The 21,976-nt window shown below is 45.5% G+C and overlaps 1 protein-coding gene across 1 annotated transcript; it reads right to left on the bottom strand.

Moving 5' to 3' along the window:
• Positions 1-722: 722 nt before the first annotated feature.
• Positions 723-20,779, bottom strand: LOC117528660 (trypsin-1-like). The gene is made up of 6 exons (XM_034191289.1): positions 20,643-20,779; positions 14,155-14,175; positions 13,735-13,900; positions 11,638-11,909; positions 1,419-1,564; positions 723-1,327 (listed from the first exon to the last, which is right to left on the bottom strand). The coding sequence occupies exons 1-6, from the start codon at positions 20,695-20,697 to the stop codon at positions 1,079-1,081; spliced, it is 909 nt and encodes a 302-aa protein (XP_034047180.1). The 5' UTR covers positions 20,698-20,779; the 3' UTR covers positions 723-1,078.
• Positions 20,780-21,976: the final 1,197 nt, after the last annotated feature.

Here is a 21,976-nt window from a genome sequence, read left to right as displayed (position 1 = left end):
GATGACATGCGCAATGTGAGTGTTCAATCGGAATTGATTCACCGTCACATGGTTTTCCAAAATCCAATCGTAGGGCAGATTTACCTCACGTGAAAAGCCAAAGATCGGTTTTAGGAGTGATGTGTTACTAGTTGGCCCGTTTGAATAGCCCCCTGGTTGCTCCAATGAGTACATACTATTAGTACATACTCAGTGTGCCCTGCGCCATTACGCACAGAGATCAGTGAAAGCAGGAGCAGACGGAGAGCCTCTGATGACAATCTCACGTGAAAGCTGCTTTAGGAGCAGCACATAACAGTCCAAACAGAGTAGAAGTTTGGGTTGTAACCTTTGTGTAATAGCAGACAGAAACTGCTTTGAGATGAAGACAAAAAAACAAAACAAAACAAACAACAACAAAAAAAACAAAACAAAACACAGACCATTTTGTATATATTGTTCAAAATGTGCATTTGTGTTTATTGTTTGAACCTTTTTGTTGTACATTCTTTCAAACAAGACCTCAAATTACCTTTATAAAGTGTCAATACAGTTGTTTATTATAGTTTGCTGTGTGTTTTGAATAAATGTGTGTGGAAAATTATTTTCTGCTTTACTTTTTTCTTTCTTATTTTTGTTTGTAAACCTTTATTACACTTAGAAAACACAACAAAAGCATATATATTCTGAAAGCACAGGTTGTCCTGAAATAAAAGAGACATAAAATGTGATTGTTGGATGTAGGGAGAGCTGTTAACAGCAATAATAAAACATTTATGCCAGGCAAGTGAACTGTCCAAAAAATGCCCTTGGACCCCAGAGGGTTAAATAAAGGTGAAAAAAACTTCAAAACTATGATTTGCTAAAATTGACTCATTTTACAAGTTAAAAAAAAAAAATCACTATTCAAAATCTCACTAAAAACAAATGGTGAAAAAAACCCTCAATTTTGAACATCTTTTCAATGGTGACTGTAGATTTCTTTAATGGAAAAATGCTCTCACTGGGTTGTAGGAGGGGCTTGAATTGTATTATTTTTTTACCTGCACCTGCAGTGGTGGTGGTTTACAGTGACGGTTGGAGGTGTGATAGTGAGTTTTCAGGTGCTTGGAAGTGGCGGCACTTCAGGACAGGAGACACTGAGGTCACTGTCGGTCCCAGTGGATGTGTAGATGATGAAGCCAGGCTGGTTTGAGGTGATGTGACTTTTAATCCAGTCCTCATACGCAGACACTCTGGTGTAGACTCCAGGGAAATTAGGCCGGCCACAACCCTTCCCAAAGCTCACAATTCCACCCTGGGTCCAAATATTGCCATCATTGATCACCATCGGACCACCTGAGTCACCCTTTAAACACAGGACCCGTTCTGAGTGAACTTGGGAAAAGCTCTTTGTGGAAAATATGATCTGAAGAAAGCCTGTGTGATAGAGTGGCTACCTTGCAGGCATCCATCCCACCCTGAGGACGTCCAGCACAGATCATGTTGTCGTTGATGTCTGAAACTCCAACGTAGTCACATTTGCATCTCCTGGGACCAACAACCGGCAACAGCAACTGCCGAAGCCTTGAGGAGGGAACCGATTCTGAAGATTCACAAATTAAGTTTAATAACAAAACATATTGTGAAACGACTTCAGAGAATATTTTCATGCACAAAACTGAACTTGAGGGACACAGTAATTTTTTGGTCACATTCAACAGATTCAGTTTATCAATATGTTTTTTTTTTTTTTGTTTTTTTTACAGTGCTATTCTGATCATCATCAGAACTAATGTGTTGGGAAGGTGTCGTAGCACGGACCCACAACAGGGGGCGCAAATGAACGGACAATGAGTAAGCCAAAAGGTAACAATTTAATGTTGTGATAATACACAACGAAACGTGTCGTAATTTTCACAGTCAATAAACACCAGGTGATGTGTGGGCAGGCTCGAAGATAGAAGACGCCCGACGAGAGAGAAGCCGCGTCCCACACGGCTTCCACCACCAACGGCCTGAAGAACACCGGAGCCGCCAAGTCCCGAGTCCCCAGGTGGCCTCTGTCTTCGACTGTTGACCCTGGTACTGCTGGCAGAAAGCAGAAATATGATGTGTGAGTGTGAGTCCGCACACTCAGTAATTTATAGTCCAGACACCGTTAGGAGGGAGCACCTCCACCTCCAAATCATACACACTCGTGCAGCTCCTGTTTGTCCCTCTTCTGGGTCTTCACAGGAATGCGACTGCACACAGAACAATGTTAGACAATGTATTAGTCAGCAGAGAAATTACCTTGGTACTGGTAGTAGATTTCTCGGCGGGGAGGTGGAGTTGCAGTCCGGCTTTTATGGTGGTGATGATAAACGAGTGACAGCTGGTGCAGAGGATGAGTGACAGCTGTCACTTCTTCTGGGTCTGGCGCCCTCTCGTGCTTGGAGCCCGCACTCCAAGCAGGGCGCCCTCTGGTGGTGGTGGGCCAGCAGTACCTCCTCTTCAGCGGCCCACACAACAGGACCCCCCCCTCAACGGGCGCCTCCTGGCGTCCGACCAGGCTTGTCCGGATGTCTTGCGTAGAACTCGGCCAGGAGGGCCGGGTCCAGGATGAAGCTCCTCTTCACCCAGGAGCGTTCTTCAGGTCCATACCCCTCCCAGTCCACCAGATATTGGAAACCCCGGCCCTTACGACAGACGTCCAGGAGCCTGCGGACTGTCCAGGCAGGCCCCCCGTCAATGAGCCGGGCAGGAGGCGGCGTAGGTCCCGGAGTACAGAGGGGCGAGGTGTGGTGTGGTTTGAGGCGGGAAACATGAAAGACAGGGTGAATCCGCAGTGAAGCCGGGAGTTGAAGCTTCACTGCGGCCGGGTTGATGATCTTGAGGATCTTAAAGGGTCCAATGAATCTGTCTTTCAACTTTGGGGAGTCGACACACAAAGGGATGTCCTTGGTCGAGAGCCACACCTCCTGCCCGGGCTGGTATGTGGGGGCCGCGGAACGTCGGCGGTCCGCATGGGTCTTGGCCCTCGTCCGGGCCTTTAACAGGGCAGAGCGGGCGGTCCGCCACAGCCGGCGGCACCTCCTGAGGTGGGCCTGGACCGAGGGCACACCGACCTCTCCCTCCACCAGCGGGAACAATGGGGGCTGGAACCCCAAACATGCCTCAAAAGGGGAGAGGCCGGTAGCATTCGAGACTTGGCTGTTATGGGCATACACGATCCAGGCCAGATGGTGACTCCAGGCCGCCGGGTGCGCGGAGGTGACGCAGCGAAGGGCCTGTTCCAACTCCTGGTTAGCCCGCTCTGCATGGCCGTTGGTCTGGGGGTGGTACCCGGACGAGAGACTCACGGTGGCCCCCAGCTCCTTACAGAAACTCTTCCACACCTGCGAAGAGAACTGGGGACCACGATCTGATACAATGTCCGATGGTATCCCATGCAGCCGCATGACGTGGTGGACCAGAAGGTCTGCCGTCTCCTGGGCTGTCGGGAGCTTCGGGAGGGCCACGAAGTGGGCCGCCTTGGAGAACCGGTCCACTATCGTGAGAATAACGGTGTTGCCCTGGGACGGCGGGAGGCCCGTGATGAAGTCCAGGCCGATGTGAGACCAGGGGCGATGAGGCACTGGCAGGGGCTGGAGGAGTCCCGTCGTCCTCCGATGGTCTGCCTTGCCCCTGGCGCAGATGGTACAGGCCTGGACGTAGTCCCGGACGTCGGTTTCCAGGGACGCCCACCAGAAGCGCTGCTGGACTACTGCCACGGTCCTACGCACTCCGGGATGACAGGAGAGCTTGGACCCGTGACAGAAGTCCAATTCGGCAGCTCTTGCCTCTGGTGGGACGTACAGTCTGTTCTTGGGGCCAGTCCCCGGGTCCGGGCTCCTTGTCAGGGCCTCCCGGATGGTCTTCTCCACGTCCCAGGTGAGGGTGGCCACGACAGTGGACTCGGGGATGATGGTCTCGGTGGGGTTCGACAGCCCCGCTTTGGCTTCTTCTTCGTGCACCCGGGACAATGCATCTGGTTTTTGGTTCTTGGTCCCGGGGCGATACGTGATCTGGAAGTCAAAGCGCCCGAAGAACAGAGACCAGCGGGCTTGCCTGGGGTTCAGCCGCCTGGCGGTCTGGATGTACTCCAGGTTCCGATGGTCTGTGAAAACCGTGAAGGGCAACGATGCCCCCTCCAGCAGGTGTCTCCACTCTTCAAGAGCCTCCTTCACCGCAAGAAGTTCCCGATTGCCGACGTCATAGTTCCGTTCAGCTGGGGTCAACCTGCGGGAATAAAAGGCACAAGGATGGAGGACTTTATCAGCCTCCACGCTCTGGGACAGCACGGCTCCTATCCCTGAGTCAGAGGCGTCCACTTCTACTATGTACTGGCGATCAGGATCAGGCTGCACCAGAACTGGTGCAGTCGAGAACCGGCGTTTCAACTCCTGGAACGCGGCTTCGCACCGATCCGACCAGGCGAAGGGGACCTTGGTGGAGGTCAGGGCAGTCAGGGGGCTAACTACCTGACTGTAACCTTTAATGAACCTCCTGTAGAAATTTGCAAAGCCTAGGAACTGCTGTAGTTTCCTGCGGCTTGTTGGTTGGGGCCAATCTCTCACCGCCGCAACCTTAGCCGGATCAGGGGCGACGGAGTTGGAGGAGATGATGAACCCCAGGAAGGACAAAGAAGTGCGGTGGAACTCGCACTTCTCGCCCTTCACAAACAGCCGGTTCTCCAACAACCGCTGTAGGACCTGACGTACATGCTGGACATGGGTCTCAGGGTCCGGGGAAAAGATGAGTATATCGTCCAGATATACGAAGACGAACCGATGCAGGAAGTCCCGCAAGACGTCATTTACCAAAGCTTGGAACGTCGCGGGGGCGTTAGTGAGGCCGAACGGCATGACCAGGTACTCAAAATGACCTAACGGGGTGTTGAATGCCGTCTTCCATTCGTCTCCCTTCCGGATCCGAACCAGGTGGTACGCGTTTCTAAGATCCAATTTTGTGAAAATTTGGGCTCCATGCAGGGGCGTGAACACTGAATCCAACAGAGGTAATGGGTATCGGTTGCGAACCGTGATCTCGTTCAGCCCTCTGTAATCAATGCATGGACGGAGTCCGCCGTCTTTCTTGCCCACAAAAAAGAAACCCGCACCCATCGGGGAGGTGGAGTTTCGGATCAGCCCGGCAGCTAAGGAGTCCCGGATGTAGGTCTCCATTAATTCGCGTTCCGGACGTGAGAGGTTGTACAACCTACTGGACGGGTACTCAGCGCCCGGGACCAAATCGATGGCACAATCATACGGTCGGTGCGGGGGAAGAGTGAGTGCCAGATCCTTGCTGAAAACGTCAGCAAGATCGTGGTACTCCTTTGGCACCGCCGATAGATTGGGGGGAACTTTGACCTCCTCATTAGCCGTAGTGCCGGGAGGAACCGAGGATCCTAAGCACTCCCGGTGGCAGGTTTCGCTCCACTGCGTCACAACCCCAGACGGCCAATCAATCCGGGGATTGTGCTTCACCATCCATGGAAAGCCCAAAATCACTCGGGAGGTAGAAGGTGTTACATGGAACACTATCTCCTCCCTGTGATTCCCAGACACAACCAAAGTCACTGGTTGTGTCTGATGTGTGATTAATGGAAGCAGGGTGCCATCTAGTGCTCGCACCTGCAATGGTGCCGGCAGAGCCACCAGAGGGAGCCCTACTTCCTTTACCCATCTGCTGTCCAGCAGATTCCCTTCAGACCCCGTGTCTATCAGTGCTGGGGCATGAAGGGTTAAATCCCCACAAAGGATTGTTACTGGGATTCATGCAGATTTGCGGGGTTTTCCCGCGTGCGTGTTATGACCCACCCTTAGCCCAGTTTCTAAGGACGGGCGTTGTAGTTTGACCGTTTTAGGGCAGTCCTTCTGCATGTGCTCGCAAGAGCCGCAGACAAAACACTCCCCGCGGGCCAGCCTCCTTTGTCTGATTTTTGATTTTAATTTGGCCCTGCTCGTGTCCCTAGCCTCCTCAGCAGGGGGAGCCGTAGCCACACGGAGCTCTCTGGCAGTGAAGCGTGGGGAGGACGCCACCTTGTCGGAACCGGAAGGGGGAGGGACGGCTCGTGCCCGGTCACGCCTCCCGGCCTGCTCCCGACGATGCTCGCTTAAACGGTTGTCTAAGCGTATAACCAAATCGATCAGCCCGTCAAATTCCCGCGGTTCATCCTGGCCAGTAGGTGCTCCTTAAGGACCGGGGACAGTCCATTTACAAAGGCGGCGCGGAGCGCAACGTTATTCCAGCCGGACCTCGCTGCCGCGATGCGGAAGTCGACTGCATACTCGGCTGCGCTACGGCGCCCCTGTCTCATCGACAGCAGCACGTTCGAAGCGGTCTCGCCTCTGTTGGGATGATCAAACACTTGTTTGAATTCCCGGATGAACCCAGTATAAGACGTTAGGAGCCGTGAATTCTGCTCCCAAAGCGCCGTAGCCCATGCGCGTGCCTCTCCTCGAAGCAAATTAATAACATAAGCCACCCGGCTAGCGTCTGATGCGTACATGACGGGGCGCTGTGAAAAGACGAGCGAACACTGCATGAGGAAGTCCGCGCACGTCTCGACACAGCCCCCGTACGGTTCCGGAGGGCTTATGTATGCTTCAGGGGACGGTGGGGGGGTTCGTTGAACGACCAGTGGAACGTCTGATACAGGCCCAGGACCAGCCAGAGGAGTGGCTGCAGCAGCGCCCTGATCACGCGCTTCCACCCTGGCGGTGAGAGCCTCCACCCTTCGATTAAGGAGGACACTCTGCTCGGTCACTAATTCTAACCGGGCCTTGAAGGCGGTTAAGATCTGCTGCAGCTCACTCAACCCGCCTCCCGCTGACGCCTGCGCTCCTGGCTCTTCCATTGGCCGTTCAAGCTTGAGTTGACGCCCCTCGGAGTCCATGACGATGGCCGAGAAATCCTGTTGGGAAGGTGTCGTAGCACGGACCCACAACAGGGGGCGCAAATGAACGGACAATGAGTAAGCCAAAAGGTAACAATTTAATGTTGTGATAATACACAACGAAACGTGTCGTAATTTTCACAGTCAATAAACACCAGGTGATGTGTGGGCAGGCTCGAAGATAGAAGACGCCCGACGAGAGAGAAGCCGCGTCCCACACGGCTTCCACCACCAACGGCCTGAAGAACACCGGAGCCGCCAAGTCCCGAGTCCCCAGGTGGCCTCTGTCTTCGACTGTTGACCCTGGTACTGCTGGCAGAAAGCAGAAATATGATGTGTGAGTGTGAGTCCGCACACTCAGTAATTTATAGTCCAGACACCGTTAGGAGGGAGCACCTCCACCTCCAAATCATACACACTCGTGCAGCTCCTGTTTGTCCCTCTTCTGGGTCTTCACAGGAATGCGACTGCACACAGAACAATGTTAGACAATGTATTAGTCAGCAGAGAAATTACCTTGGTACTGGTAGTAGATTTCCTTGCGGGGAGGTGGAGTTGCAGTCCGGCTTTTATGGTGGTGATGATAAACGAGTGACAGCTGGTGCAGAGGATGAGTGACAGCTGTCACTTCTTCTGGGTCTGGCGCCCTCTCGTGCTTGGAGCCCGCACTCCAAGCAGGGCGCCCTCTGGTGGTGGTGGGCCAGCAGTACCTCCTCTTCAGCGGCCCACACAACATAATGTACTTATTTATTACCTCCACCAACAAAATGTGTCTTAAGCCCTGTTTGTTTGTGAACAGCCTGGAGCCCATTCAATTTTCATATATTGGTATGATAGTTTTACTGAAGATTCATATCCTGAAAAGCAAGAATTGATTACATTTTCAAGGTCATAGGTCAAAGGTCAAAGTCAGGAAAAATCCTAATCTTTAACATTGAACTAATATTCAAAAATTCATAACTGTCAAAAAAAGTAAATGTCTTTCACTTTGTCATTTGAGGGCATTATGGAGGATCGTATCTTTTATCGACTGACAAAGTTTGATCCAGATTACAGGTTTTGTGGCCATGTAACATTGAAAACCCCATTTACTGTATATTTTACATTATATCTAAATCAAACGTGCCCCAATCACTCTCATATTTGAAAGTGAGGTGCAGACTCACTCACTATCACCTGACAAAGTTTGATCTGGATCTGATCTGGATCAAACTTTTGGATTTTGTGGACATTTGAATTTAATATTGAAAACCCCATTTAGAGGTTAGATAGATTAGATTTCAATTTATTTCAATTATATAGCACTGAGTTACAACAAAGCTGCCTCAAGGCGCTTCACATAAGTAAGTCTAACCTTACCAACCCCCAGAGCAAACACACAGGCCACAGTGGTAAGGAAAAACTCCCTCTGATAATTTGAGGAAGAAACCTCAAGCAGACCAGACTCAGAGGGGCGACCCCCTGCTTGGGCCACGCTACAGACACACTTGACAATACAAATATACAGCAAATATTGGGAGTCCATGGTGGTGTCCAGGAAGGGAGGTTGACTGGGAGGGTTTGGGTCCACAGATCCATCTATTTCATGACCATTGCCCACTCCCACTTTTGGATGGAGCCACACCTCAGAGAGAGAGAGAGAGAGAGAGAGAGAGAGAGAGAGAGAGAGAGAGAGAGAGAGAGAGAGAGAGAGAGAGAGAGAGAATCAGGTGGCATGAATTGGTGGAGCAAATTTGGTGAGAATATGTGAAGTAGTTTTGAATTAATCCATCAAAGCCTATATACGAGTTTGAAGTAAAAGGATTAATAAATGGAATAGTTTTGACTGTGTTGAATGCTTTGTCTCCAAAGTAAAGGTCAAACAAGGTCAACATCCATTGGATTCTATGACATGTGACATATGTTACCCTGTAACATAACTAAGTGTGACAGATGGTGCAAACTATTACTTTTTAGAACCCTATTAACCCAAACAATAATTTGCATCATTTTTTTGCTGAAATTGGAGCAACTTTAACTTTGACCCCTGTACAAACTGAAATTGACCTTTGTTGCCATTTTTTGCTGTTTTGACCCCATAACTCCAGAACATCATCATAGATAGTCCAAACTATACCTTTGTGGAATTGTTATGATCAGACAAGTAATGTGATATAGTTTTCAACATGATTGGAGCATTTTTAAAGTTTGACCTCTGTGTAATTCTTCATTGAGCCCTACCTGGCTACAGCTACCACCCTGGGATGGTTATCATACATTTTTGTGTAGGCCATGATACACTGAGGCTGGATTCTAAGTGTTGTTTTTTCCGCTTAAGTGGTACTAATTAGGTCAAAATTCATGACTGGCTCCTGGACTATTATTTATGGAAGGAAATATTGTCTTCCTTGTTCCTCCGTTTGTGGCTTTGTGTGAGGGGGATGGAGAAGATTAGTGTTGTATGAATGGAGGGAATGGGAGGATGTGTGGGGAGTGAGGAGGTCTTTGAGGTATGTAGGGGCATTGCCATGGATGCATTGGTGGGTGATGAGAGCAATCTTAAAATGGATTCTGTAGCTGACTGGGAGCCACTGATGGTTATGGAGTATAGGTGTAATGTGCTCCTATTTACATACTCTCATCAGAATTCTAGCTGCACTGTTAAAAATGTATTGGAGCCTTTGAAGGTTTTCCCAGAGATCCCAAAGAGCAGAGAGTTACAGTAGTCAAGCCTAGAGGAGACAAAGGCATGGATGAGTTTTTCAGTATCAATGATGACGACGTACTGCAGTGAGTGTAGTTTCAAGTTGATGAAATGGTTCAGTTTTTGCTGCCCAAATATCCATGAGTGGGATTGAAAGGAAGTAAAGTCTGTGTCGCCTAAAGAACTACCTGAGGAACAGCAGTAGGCACAGACAAACCAGTGACCCGGTGTAACTCCTGGCAGTTATCCTTCAGAGAACACGGCCTCTGGACAGAAGCCAAATCATTGATGCTTTTGCTCTTAACCACAACAACAGGTGCATTGTGCTGTTATGAATACATCAATGGTAGCTGAAAGATTTTCTCTCTGCCTGCTGTTGGCATTTTTCTCCTGAGGCTACAGGCTACATGTGTAGATCTGTGAATATTTGTATTGAACAGCAGCCTAGGTTTGTGTGTGTGATTTTGGTCATTCTGTATGTCATTAGTGACTGTCACAGATCAGAATGTGGCTATGTGTACGCACACCCGTGAATGTGACAGAGGTGTAGCAGAGAGCCGTCGTGACACATGAGCCCATATCACACTCATAAAAATGCCAAGCTCCCCCAAAGCTCCTGCAGAAAAATCTCTGGAGCCACCACTGTATCCAGGTCAGAATGGCATTTTAACATGTATTTTGCGAGTGTTTATCTGAGTGTGTTCAGTCGCGAATCCCCATTGAAAATGAAACATCCAGGAACTTCAATATTTTGTGAGGTTAAGAGGCATCACATCGCTGTCCATGAAGGGACGTTCACGTTTAGTGGGCAGCATTGGGAGTGTGGACTCTAGTGGTCATATATAACCTCTTTGTTGGTGCCTCTGGCAGGGAATCTGAGAACGAAGCTCATCTTCCCCCCAGCCAGTGACGTCACCCGCCTGACCTGCATAAATGGCGGCAGCCGGTTGATGTCAAAGCCTCTCAGACTAAAACAAGGTTTTCTGTAGATGTTTTATGGTCTTTAGTGTTTCTTGAACTATCTAAAGAACACATTTTTTTTGTGTTTATTCATGCTATAAATAATCCCTGGGCGTTTCTGTTCCCCTTTAAGTGTCCACAAAATCTGCAATATGGATCAGATGCAGATTTTTCCTGACTTTGACCTACGACCTTGAAAATTGAATTATTTCTTGCCTATCAAGATCATGATATTTGAAAAATTGTGGGGTCCAAGCTGTTCACAAACAAACAGACAAACAAACAAATGAACAAACAGAGGTGAAAACATGAGGTCCTCTGTTAAAGATTTTATATATATATATATATATATTTTTATCACTGTTAAACATTTGTACCTTTGTCTTTATTCGTTATTAAAACTTTAGACGTTATTGTGCTGTTTTACACCTGTTTTACAGTAACCCTGAGAATGTACTTGTTATTATTACACTGATAGCACAACTTTGTTTTTGTAGCCCTTAACGACTGGGAGTGAAGCATGCTGGGGTCAGTCTGAACTGGGAGTGAAGAGATGGAGGTTGTTTTGACTGTTGTGAATTTATGACCTTGTGCTGTGTGAGTACAGGAACATTCCAAGCAGATGCAGAACGGATGATAAGTGCAAACCACAAGCACTGAATGTGCAGCCGATGACAAATTCAACAGCCTGGGTCAACAGCAGGGAACAGGACATGCTGACCGTTAACGGTAGACGAGACAAAAGGAAAGAAACTGTTTTTCCACGCAGCTGCACTTATTGGCATATGTGTTTGTTTTACGGGAAGAAACTTGTCTTGCGATGTTTCCCCCCACCCTTAGGACAAGTTTCACAATGTGGGTAGGGCTTTCTCCTAATAAAAAGAGTGAGCATGCGCAGCAGTCTTTAGTGCTCTCAGTGGTACTACGTGTACGGACTGTCTGCACTCCTCGCGAGCTAAATTTGACTTTCTGTCTCACTGGTGTTTCTTGACTCTGTTGTCTTATCAAGGTTTTAAGAATGTTTGGAGGAGAAAATACCCATCATCCTCCAACTTCATCAGCAGAGGTAAATACAACAAAAAACGAAAGCACTGATGTTGGCTTCATGACCCACCTGCTGCACTGATCCTCCCCCAGCCAGTGACGTAGGTGTCGGTGCCGTCGGTGAAGGTGCTGCCCGATGCTGCCAGGCACGCTGGCATGATGTAGTCTGTGAAATTCACGTCCTCTGAGAGCTGCATGAGGCTGATGTCATTGTTGTAGGTAGCCAAAACAAAGTTAGGATGCTGAATGATGCGTGTTACTGATCGTCGCACCTCCTCGTTAGGGTTGGGTCCCTTTTGAACCAGACGACCCAGATACACAGTCCACTGACTCGGTGTGGTGCTGAGAATCAGAAGTAAAACAAAAACACATTACAGTTTACATGAACACAGCAGTTTGTAATGTTTTAGTGGAAACTTGAAAATTTCCTGCATAATAGAAATTGATGTCAAATTACGGTGCAGCCTGAAAGTATTCACAGCGCGTCACTTTTTTTTTACATTTTGTTATGTTACAGTCTTATTCCAAAACGGATGAAATTTATATTTTCCCCCCAAATTCTACACACAATACCCCAAAAAGACAACGTGAAAAAAGTGTGTGTGTGTGTGTGTGTGTATATATACACACACACAACTGTACCTAGATGTTGGCAAATTTATTAAAAATAAACAAACAAGAAATCATTCGTACATAAGTATTCACAGCCTTTGCCATGAAGCTCAAAATTGAGCTCAGGTACATCCTGTTTTATGATGATCTCAAAATGTTTCTACAGCTTAACTGGAGTCCACCTGGGGTAAATTCAGTTGACTGGACATGATTTGTAAAGACACACCTGTCTACATATAAGGTCCCACAGTTGACAGTCAGAGCACAAACCAAGCATGAAGTCAAAGGAATTATCTGTAGACCTCAGAGACAGGATTGTCTCGAAGCTCAAATCTGGGGAAGGGTACAGAAACATTTCTGCTGCTTTGAAGGTTCCAATGAGCACAGTGGCCTCCATTATCCTTAAATAGAAGAAGTTCAGATCCACCAGGACTCTTCCTAGAACCGGCCGCCCGTCAGGGCCTTAGTCAGGGAGGTGACCAAGAACCTGATGGTCACTCTGTCAGAGTTCCAGCATTCCTCTGTGGAGAGAGGAGAACCTTCCAGAAGGGCAAGCATCTCTGCAGCAATCCACCAATCAGGCCTTTATGGTAGAGGGACCAGATGGAAGCTACTCCTTAGTCAAAGACACATGGCAGCCCACCTGGAGTTTTTACAAAAGACACCTGAGGGACTCTCAGACCAGGAGAAACAAAATTCTCTGGTCTGATGAGACAAGTATTGAACTCTTTGGTGTGAATGCCAGGTGTCATGTTTGGAGGAAACCAGGCACCATCCCTACAGTGAAATATGGTGGTGGCAGCATCAAGTGTGGGGATGTTTTTCAGCAGCAGGAACAGGGAGACTAGTCAGGACTGAGGGAGAAATGAATGCAGCAACGTACAGAGACATCCTGGATGAAAACCTGCTGCAGAGCACTCTGGACCTCAGACTGGGGCGACGGTTCATCTTTCAGCAGGACAATGACCCTAAGTACACAGCCAAGATATCAAAGGAGTGGCTTCAGGACAACTCTGTGAATGTCCTTGAGTGGCCCAGCCAGAGCCCAGACCTGAATCTGATTGAACATCAATGGAGAGATCTGAAATGTCTGTGCACCTATGCTCCCCATCCATCATGATGAAGCTTGAGAGGTGCTGCAAAGAGGAATGGACAAAACTGCCCAAAGATAGGTGCACCAAGCTTGTGGCATCATATTCAAGAAGACGTGAGGCTGGTACATCAACAATGTCCTGAGCAAAGGGTGTGGATATGTGATATCTTTTTAGCTTTTCATTTTTAACAAATTTGAAAGTGGAGTGTTGTGAGTAGAATTTTGAGCCGGGGGAATTTACTCCTTTTTGGAATAAGGCTGTAACATAACAAAATGTGGAAAAAAATGGGCCGGTTGTCTGTCTGAATGGTTGCCATCCAGCACTCAAGATGGATCTGTAGTACAGCAGATTCTATGAAGCAAGGCATCACTGGATGCTCCCTGACCTGACCTGACTCAGGCTTTTCATCATTTAGACCTATACAAGTAAAACTGAATTCTGTTTAAACTTGATCTGCTCACCCTGTGGTACAGTGAGCTGCGGTCAACACCCATCTGTTGTTTATGAGGGATCCTCCACATTCAGGTCCTTGTACAAACCTGTGGTGCAAACTGGCCTGCCAGGGCCATCTACCTGCATCAGCATTTACACCAACAATCGTGCTATTCAAAGTGGGCCTGCCGCAAACTACAGAGAGAAACAACAAAAACACAGGGGATCACTGCAGCGTGGTCCGTGTGCAGGGTTTGTTCTGGAATTCAGCAAAAATTCAGGGCAAAAAAACAAGCAAGCAAACAAAAACCTGGTCGTCACACATTTCAGTAGCTCTGGATTTGATCACAGCTCAGCATCACTGAATTATTTGCTTCATTTCATTTCCTTTTTTTTTTGGTTGGAACTTAACATAAGTGGAAGAAAATATAGAGTAGAAAGTAACTCACCTGCTATCTGTGATTGAGATCCTGAAAAACAGAAAATACAAATTTCTTGAAAGTACACTGACTTTTTTGTGAAACGTGGACTTACAATATGTAGCATACTTGTTTTCAGGTTTTATGTAGAGGTATTTATACACACTGCAATGTTAAAGTGTAGGTGACACTATATGTAATGTGTTTTTGAGTAGATAACAGTTTGAAATTTATCCTTTCCTGGTGTGCAGTTACAAAAGAGAGAAATATTCAGCTTTTGAATTGCACGCCACTAAAAACCAGGAACTTCCTGGCGAGTCCTGACAGCGCCGGAACCATTATCTTAATAGCCCCATTGATTTATGTATTCATTTATGGATTTTTACTGACAGCCCCGTTTCCACAGAGTGGTTTGGGTCGGAGTTTTCGGTGTCAGATCAGTTTATTCTCGCCGATAGAATCCTTTTGATTGGCAGGTGGAACAATTGACGGGCGCACACGCATGGTGTCGTGCGGATTCTCCACTCCACACAGAGGCAAAACTGACTATTTTTGTTGTGTGTGGGCCGCCAGAAGAGGAGGTACTGCTGGCCCACCACCAGTGGGCGCTCTGCCTGAAGTGCGGGCTTCAGGCACGAGAGGGCGCTGCCGCCATGGACACAGCCGGGGGTGACAGCTGTCGCTCATTACCTCTTGACAGCTGTCACCCATCTACTCAACATCATCTCACTCCATAAAGACCAGACGTCATCTCCACCTCGTTGCCGAGATATCATACTTCATTGGAGGTAATATCCTCAGCCTTTTGTAAATCTGTTTATTGTGAGTGTTTGCAGGAGAACCGGTCGTTTTTGAGGAGGCTGTGCAAGACGGCGCTCCTTTTCAGCTGAGACCGTTGCAACGCGCTGAGTGTGAGGTGGAGGTGGCATTCCCACCGCTGTTGTTACTGGGTGTACACACACCCACACTTGACTGTCTTTGTTCTTCGCCAGCAGTACCAGATCCGACAGTCGGGGACGGTGATCACCTGGGAATTCGGGACTTGGCGGCTCCAGTATTCACCAGGTTCTGTGGGGGCGGAAATCGTGTGGTTCCGGCTCTCCTCAGGACAGACGTCTTCTATCCTCGAGCCTGCCCACACGTCACCTTTGTGTATTGACTGTTGTGATATTCTGAGATTGTCTGTATGTTCGTTGTGCACATTCACAACATTAAATTGTTATATTTTGGCTCATCTATTGACCGTTCATTTGCGCCCTCTGTTGTGGGTCCGTGTCACTACACTCTCCCAACAATTTTCACATTATTTTATTTTAGATTATTATTTTGTGGATCATGGGAATTTTGTTGCATGCGGACTGAGAGGTTAGGAGCAGATGAGGGACTATGATGGTCTAATGGTTAAGCTGTTGGGCTTGAGGCCAGAGGATCCTTGGTTCAAATCCCAGCCTGACCGGAAAATCACTAAGGGCCCTTGAGCAAGGTCCTTCATCCCCTAGTTGCTCCTGGTGTGTAGTGAGCGATTTGTGTGACAGCACCCTGACATTGGGGTGAATGTGAGGCATTATTGTAAAGCGCTTTGAGCATCTGATGCAGATGGAAAAGCGCTATATAAATGCAGTCCATTTATTTCCATAACATACGTCGAGCACTCAGTGGCAGAAAATCTACATTCAGATAATCCCTAAATGGAATCAGCTGTTCAGTGAGCTGAAAGCTGTCAGTGGAGTTCACTCTTTCCACAGACAGGCAGACAAACAAAATCAGGGAGAAGATACTGTGCATCCAGAAAGTACTCAAGAAGACTTAAGGCTGTAAATGCTGCCAAAAGTGAATATTTATGTACATGTGATTTTTTTAAAGTTTTTTATTTTTATAAATTTGCAAATGTTCCAAAAAAATTTTTTTTCATGTTGTCATTATGGGGTATTGTGTGTAGAATTTTGAGGTAAAAAAAAAAAAAATTACTCCACTTTGGAGTAAATTTGGAAAAAGCGAATCACTGTGAATATTTTCTGGATGCACTGTAGGATCAAGCAGATTTTCAACACATCATTTTGCAGTGTGCACAATGCCTGCGTGAGAAATGCGGCTCTGTCACGAGCCGGCCTTGACGCTGCAATGACTCAGACAGATTTTTGGCATGGAGCCCATTTTTACATGAGAGGTTCACGGTTCACAGGGCTGTAAAAAATGTGCACTTCTTTATACTAAGAGACAACTGTGTGTGTGTGTGTTTGTCCCTCTGTCCAAATGGCACCTCGGACTGAGCCAATCTTGAAACATATCCTTTGACATACAGGTAGTGACACAGGCTGTGGATGTGATGATGACTCACTGTGTATGACAACATTTAATTTAATTTAACCTTTATTTAACCAGATTAGTCCCATTGAGGCTGAGACCTGTTTTGCAATGTACCTGGACAATTATAAAGTTTTCAATCCACCTGACCTGCATGTCTTTGGATGTGGGAGGAAACAGGAGCACCCAGAGGAAACCCACGCAAACACGGGGAAACCATTCGCCCTATTGACGTTTCAAATCCTGCAAAACTTCGGAGAGGTCGCCATGCTGCGAGATCTCAGTAACATTGAGAACTGCATTGAGACGCTCTGATCGGGCTGCACTTTAATCGCTGCACACAGACAACACCATTAACATCGCAACATAAAACTATTTTTATATTGTGCCTAAAACTCTTATGAATATTTTCTCTGGGTTTATAGACGTTGTTATTGTGTTTATTTTATGTAAACATGCGAGAATCACAGTCTGCTGCTGTGAGCTACACTCGCTTCCTCATCATGTCGTTCTGGGGGAAAGTGAAGTTTGCTCTTTAACGTCTTGATTACTGTTCTTTACAACACTGTTTGTACTCTTTGTTCCAGACTAATATATATGTCTGAAATTCGGTTTGCGTTTATTAAATTCCACACATGAAATGTAACAGACACGGATTAGTTGTTATAACTGTTTTAGAATTGTTTTAATAATTTTGTGTTTTGTTTGGGGGAGGTGATGGTCTAGTGGTTAAGGTGATGGGCTTGAGTCCAGAAAATCATGGGTTCAAATCCCCACCTGACTGGAAAATCACTAAGGGCCCTTAGGCAAGGCCTTTAATCCCCTATTGCTCCCGATGTGTAGTAAGCGCCTTGTATGGCAGCACTCTGACATCGGGGTGAATGTGAGGCATAATTGTAAAGCGCTTTGAGCATCTGATGCAGATGGAAAAGCGCTTTATAAATGAAGTCCATTTACCATTTTTAGCAAGTTTTCAGGGTATCATACAGCAGTCTCTTATTAACATGATGAAAAGCATAAAAAATACGTTTTTGTAGTATAATATTCATTTACAACTGTCATCATGTTGATTCTCTATATGTTGTTTGACTGCAGCGACTCTCTGGCACGCAAGGGATTATGGGATACGTCAATAGGGCGAATGCAAACTCCACACAGAAAGGCCACGGGAACACATGACCTTCTTGCTCCAGTTCAGAAGGCTTCAGCTTCCTGTCAAGCCGTGCTTTGCCATCAACCAGGCTCAGGGACAGACTCTCAAAGCCACTGGTGTGGATTTCTCAGAACTTTCTTTTTCACGTGGCATGTTCGACACGTGAACCCCTGAGAACGCCTTTCTCTTTGCACCAAATGGACAGACAAGAAAAGTGGAGTACTACAAGGTGCTGTACTCGAGCTGTCTTTTCTTGAGGCAGCATGAGTTACACCCTAAAGGTTCCATGGAATCTGTGATAGTTGGGAGGTGATAGCTTTGTTGGTGAAGATGAAGTTTTCATTTCAGTCTCTGAATCAAACCGGCTCTGTGGTGGATAGTCGGTAGTAGTTTAATAATAGTGAACATTAGCCACTGACTTTGCAGGTGGTTCGGTTTTTAAAAATGCAACCGGTTCTCCCTCTTTCAAAGAACATGTCACTGAGTTTCCTGGTGCATAGACAACATCTTACTGCTTTAAATAAACAAATGATTTGGCATCACAATCACACATTCATTCTGTCATTTTGTTACTTCTGACCATTGCAGCAACAATTGTGAAAAAGAAAAAGAAAAATTGTCAAGCACAAAGTTGAATGATTTATATTAAAAAAAACAAAAATCACAATGACACAGATCTTCAGTGGTTTGAGAAAAACAGTGCAAAGAACTGAGCAGGACTGAGAACCTGTTGTTTTCATTCACTTTAATTAGTTAGTTTTGATTTTGTTTTTTTGAAAATCAGAGCTAAATCTTAAATCTCTTCTCATCACAACCTTACTCACACACGAGTTTTTTCATAAAAGTATTTTCTCTGTTATGACTAATAATTTGAATTACTGTCAAAACTGTGCAGTTTTCCAGGAAAACACACCACTGTTCTTTAATATGTCAGTGATAAATCAGAACTTTGATATCCTGAAGCCTCCTAACGTGAATGATGGTTAAATGTTTTTCTATTTATTTGTTAGTTCCTGAGATTTTGTGGTTATTCAGACAGACTAAGATGAGGAGTATCACTTCCATAGTGAGGGAGTGCCAGCTTCCACATTTTGGCCATGTGGCCCATTTCTTTGTGCCTGATCCAGCACGCAGGTGTCTGAGTGTTCAGGACCCGAGTAGCTGGAGAAGGCCAAGCGGACGGTAACGTTTCACCTGGCTACAGCAGGTAGATGGTTATTTTAGACTTGTGGGAATGGACCAGTTGTCTGTCTGAGTGGTTGCCATCGAGGCCCTAAGGTGGTGTTGTAGAAGAGCCGCACCAGCGCATGCTCCCAGACTGTTGCGATTATCAACCAGGAATGAAGACTATTTAAACCCCAGAAGCATGCAGCCAGACTCGGAGGGATGTGTGCAAAATCAAGTGTTTTAATTATACAATGTGAAAAACCAAGTAACAAGTACCGGATAATATACCGGATAAAATACCGGATAACAACAGGATAATATGAGTAACAAAAGAACAGGAAAAAACACCAACTATACTCACTAATGATCTAGGATGAACATGACAAAACACATTAACTGACATACACACAATGGACCCGCACTGCACTGAGAACAAGGAGTGACTATAAAGACTAATGACTGACAGGTGTGCAGGAGAAAATGGAAGGAAAACCAAACAGGTGCATGTGAAATAATAGAATCACTCGGAGATGAATAACTAAACAGACAATAATTGAAGATCATAATAATGAATCACAAATGGTGAGTAGAACCAAAACTAATAATGAACAACCCGAACTGCAGACCAAAAGAATACGAACACGGAAATAACAACAACCACGGATGTGAAAAACAAACCTAAAAAAATATGACAATCTAAACCCAAATCTGGAACACAACAGAACAAATGGGGAACTATGAATAAACAGATGAACACTCGAGTAGACACAGGAAGGGTGGAGATGACGGGGCGATGGGTGCACACGCACACCTGTAGACAGCAGGGCGACAGGTGCACAAGGAAGAACGCACGGGCGGCTCACACGCAAACATACCAGGACAGAACACCACACAGGACCCAGGAGGCGGACACGGGGGACAAACATGACCAACACACATGACGGATGACGGCCACACAGGCACAGGCTGAGAGCGCGCACAAACACGCACCACACAAAAACGACACAAACATAAGACATGGCACAAAAAAAAAAAAAACAATAAAACCCCACAAACAGATGATCCCACAACACAGATTTGACTTGCCACCACATTGGTTAATGTTAGAAATTTAAATAATCAACTTATTTCTAAATGATGATATTGCTGTTGTTGAGGAGAAAAACTTCAACTACATCAACACGTTCAGAGCTTTTGGTCTGAATTACTTTGAGACATTAATTTAAGAATTACAGGAAATTTACAAAACATTAACTATTATTTTTGTTTTGTTATGTAATTAATTTTGAATTGAATTTATTAGGTACCAATGCTTAAAAACATTCATTTACAGACCACAAAATCAATACAAAGAAAAAAAAAGTTACAGGAAAGAACAAGAAAACAATGTACATGGTGCCCAAAAGGTGTAGGCAGAAGCAACGCTTATCAACGCCTACACCCCCCCACCCCACACACACACACACACACACACATACCGCCCATACAGTTAAGTCATCCAAATCTATGTGCCAAGTTCATGCATGTTCATTTCCAACAAAATCTGAACTCATAATAGCTCAAACTACAGCTGAGGGAAGTCAGTATTTCACAACAACAGCTCCTATTTCGTACTAGTTATCCCGGTACATATTCAATAGTAAGAATTCAAATGAAGCAGATTCATCATACAACACAAACTCAACGTTTTTCATCAGATACATATCTGGAGAACACCATTTTTTTTATATACGTAAATATTTAAACTGGTTGATATTTGGACTTCATTTGAGTTTCTATTTAAAAAAAAAAAATAGCAGTAAGAAATAAACATACATTTTTTTTTTAAAGTTTCTTTCATTGGTCACTCACACAGGATGAAGGTGACACTGGCCAAAGTCAGGAGGTGTCTTACCTTGGATCAGCAGAGTCAGAAGAGCTGCCACACACAGAGGGTTGAAGAAAGCCATCAGTGTTCCTTCAGCGTGTCAAATACATTCTAGAATAAATAACCTTCTTCTCTCCTCTCAAAAGCACAAACACACCTCTCTCATAAAGAACGTGACCTCCCGCGGGTCACACCCACATCACCTGGTCAGACATCAAACATCTCTTCAGATGTTTTGGTCTGTCAGTTCTGCTGTGCTGTACCTTCACTTCATTTATTGTGACACTTTTGTCAGTTTATCCAATAATAAAAACTTAATGTATTTTAGTGTTTTCACTCTCAGCTCACTGTTTGTCTTCCCTGAGAGATTCGAGAATAGACTGAAAGCGCTGAATTAAATCTTACCTGGTGACATTCCTGCAACTCATGGCCAACCTTTGACATTCATAACAACAAATGACGAACCCAAGACAACCACTAAAGTTAAGCACTTATTATTAGAAGGTAGTGAAGGTTTATTTATATCTGTCATGTTCATAGACATCACTTATAATCAGTAAACAAACATAAAATCCTGACTTTTTGTTTGTTGTCCAGGTGAGTTTGATCTCTGATTTCTGTAACAATGAAGCAATAGCTAAACCCAGATAATGCACACAATGAAGAAAGAGTGCATGAGTTTAATGAAAAAGAAGAAATGATAGAGAGAAGATGAGGTGATGGAGACTGATGTGAAACCTGCTGCAATGCAATGTTTAGATGTGGATGGAAAATCTCACATGCCAGGTTTGGAGGACCAACTATAAAGTGAGACTAAATAAATAAATAGATAATAAATAAATAGATAACACACAGATATATAAATAAATAAACACACAAATGTATAAAGAAATAAATAGATAAACAGAAATGTATAAATAGTTAGATAAACTCAGAAGTGTCTAAACAGATAAACATAGAAATGTATAAATAAACAGATAAAAACAAATGTATAAAAAAATAGATGAACACACAAAAATGTATAAATAGATACGAGGTCTGTCCATAAAGTATCGTACCTTTTTATTTTTTTTTTTAACTATATGGATTTGATTTATATGTTTTCACGTCAGACAAGCTTGAACCCTTGTGCGCATGCGTGAGTTTTTCAACGCTTGTCGGTGACATCATTCGCCTGTGAGCACGCCTTGTGGAAGGACTGGTCCCGCCCCATCGTCGGATTTTCATTGTCTGGAAATGGCGGAATGAAAAGGACTTTTTTTCCATCAGAATTTTTTCAGAAGCTGTTAGAGACTGGCACCTGGAAACCATTCGAAAAATTTATCTGGCTTTCGGTGAAAATTTTACGGGCTTCACAGAGA

This window comes from Thalassophryne amazonica, chromosome 16, assembly GCF_902500255.1.
Source record: "Thalassophryne amazonica chromosome 16, fThaAma1.1, whole genome shotgun sequence".
In the NCBI taxonomy this organism is placed as follows: Eukaryota; Metazoa; Chordata; class Actinopteri; order Batrachoidiformes; family Batrachoididae; genus Thalassophryne; species Thalassophryne amazonica.
Note: the sequence above shows the minus strand (reverse complement) of the source record. Positions and strands in the feature narration are given on the sequence as shown.

Coding starts and splice junctions, on each gene's coding strand:
- LOC117528660 (XM_034191289.1), bottom strand. CDS start 20,697: ATGGCTTTCTTCAACCCTCTGTGTGTGGCAGCTCTTCTGACTCTGCTG. Junction 11,910..13,734: donor GCAGCTCACTGTACCACAGG/GTGAGCAGATCA, acceptor TCTGATTCTCAG/CACCACACCGAGTCAGTGGA. Junction 1,328..1,418: donor GTGGGATGGATGCCTGCAAG/GTAGCCACTCTA, acceptor CTGTGTTTAAAG/GGTGACTCAGGTGGTCCGAT.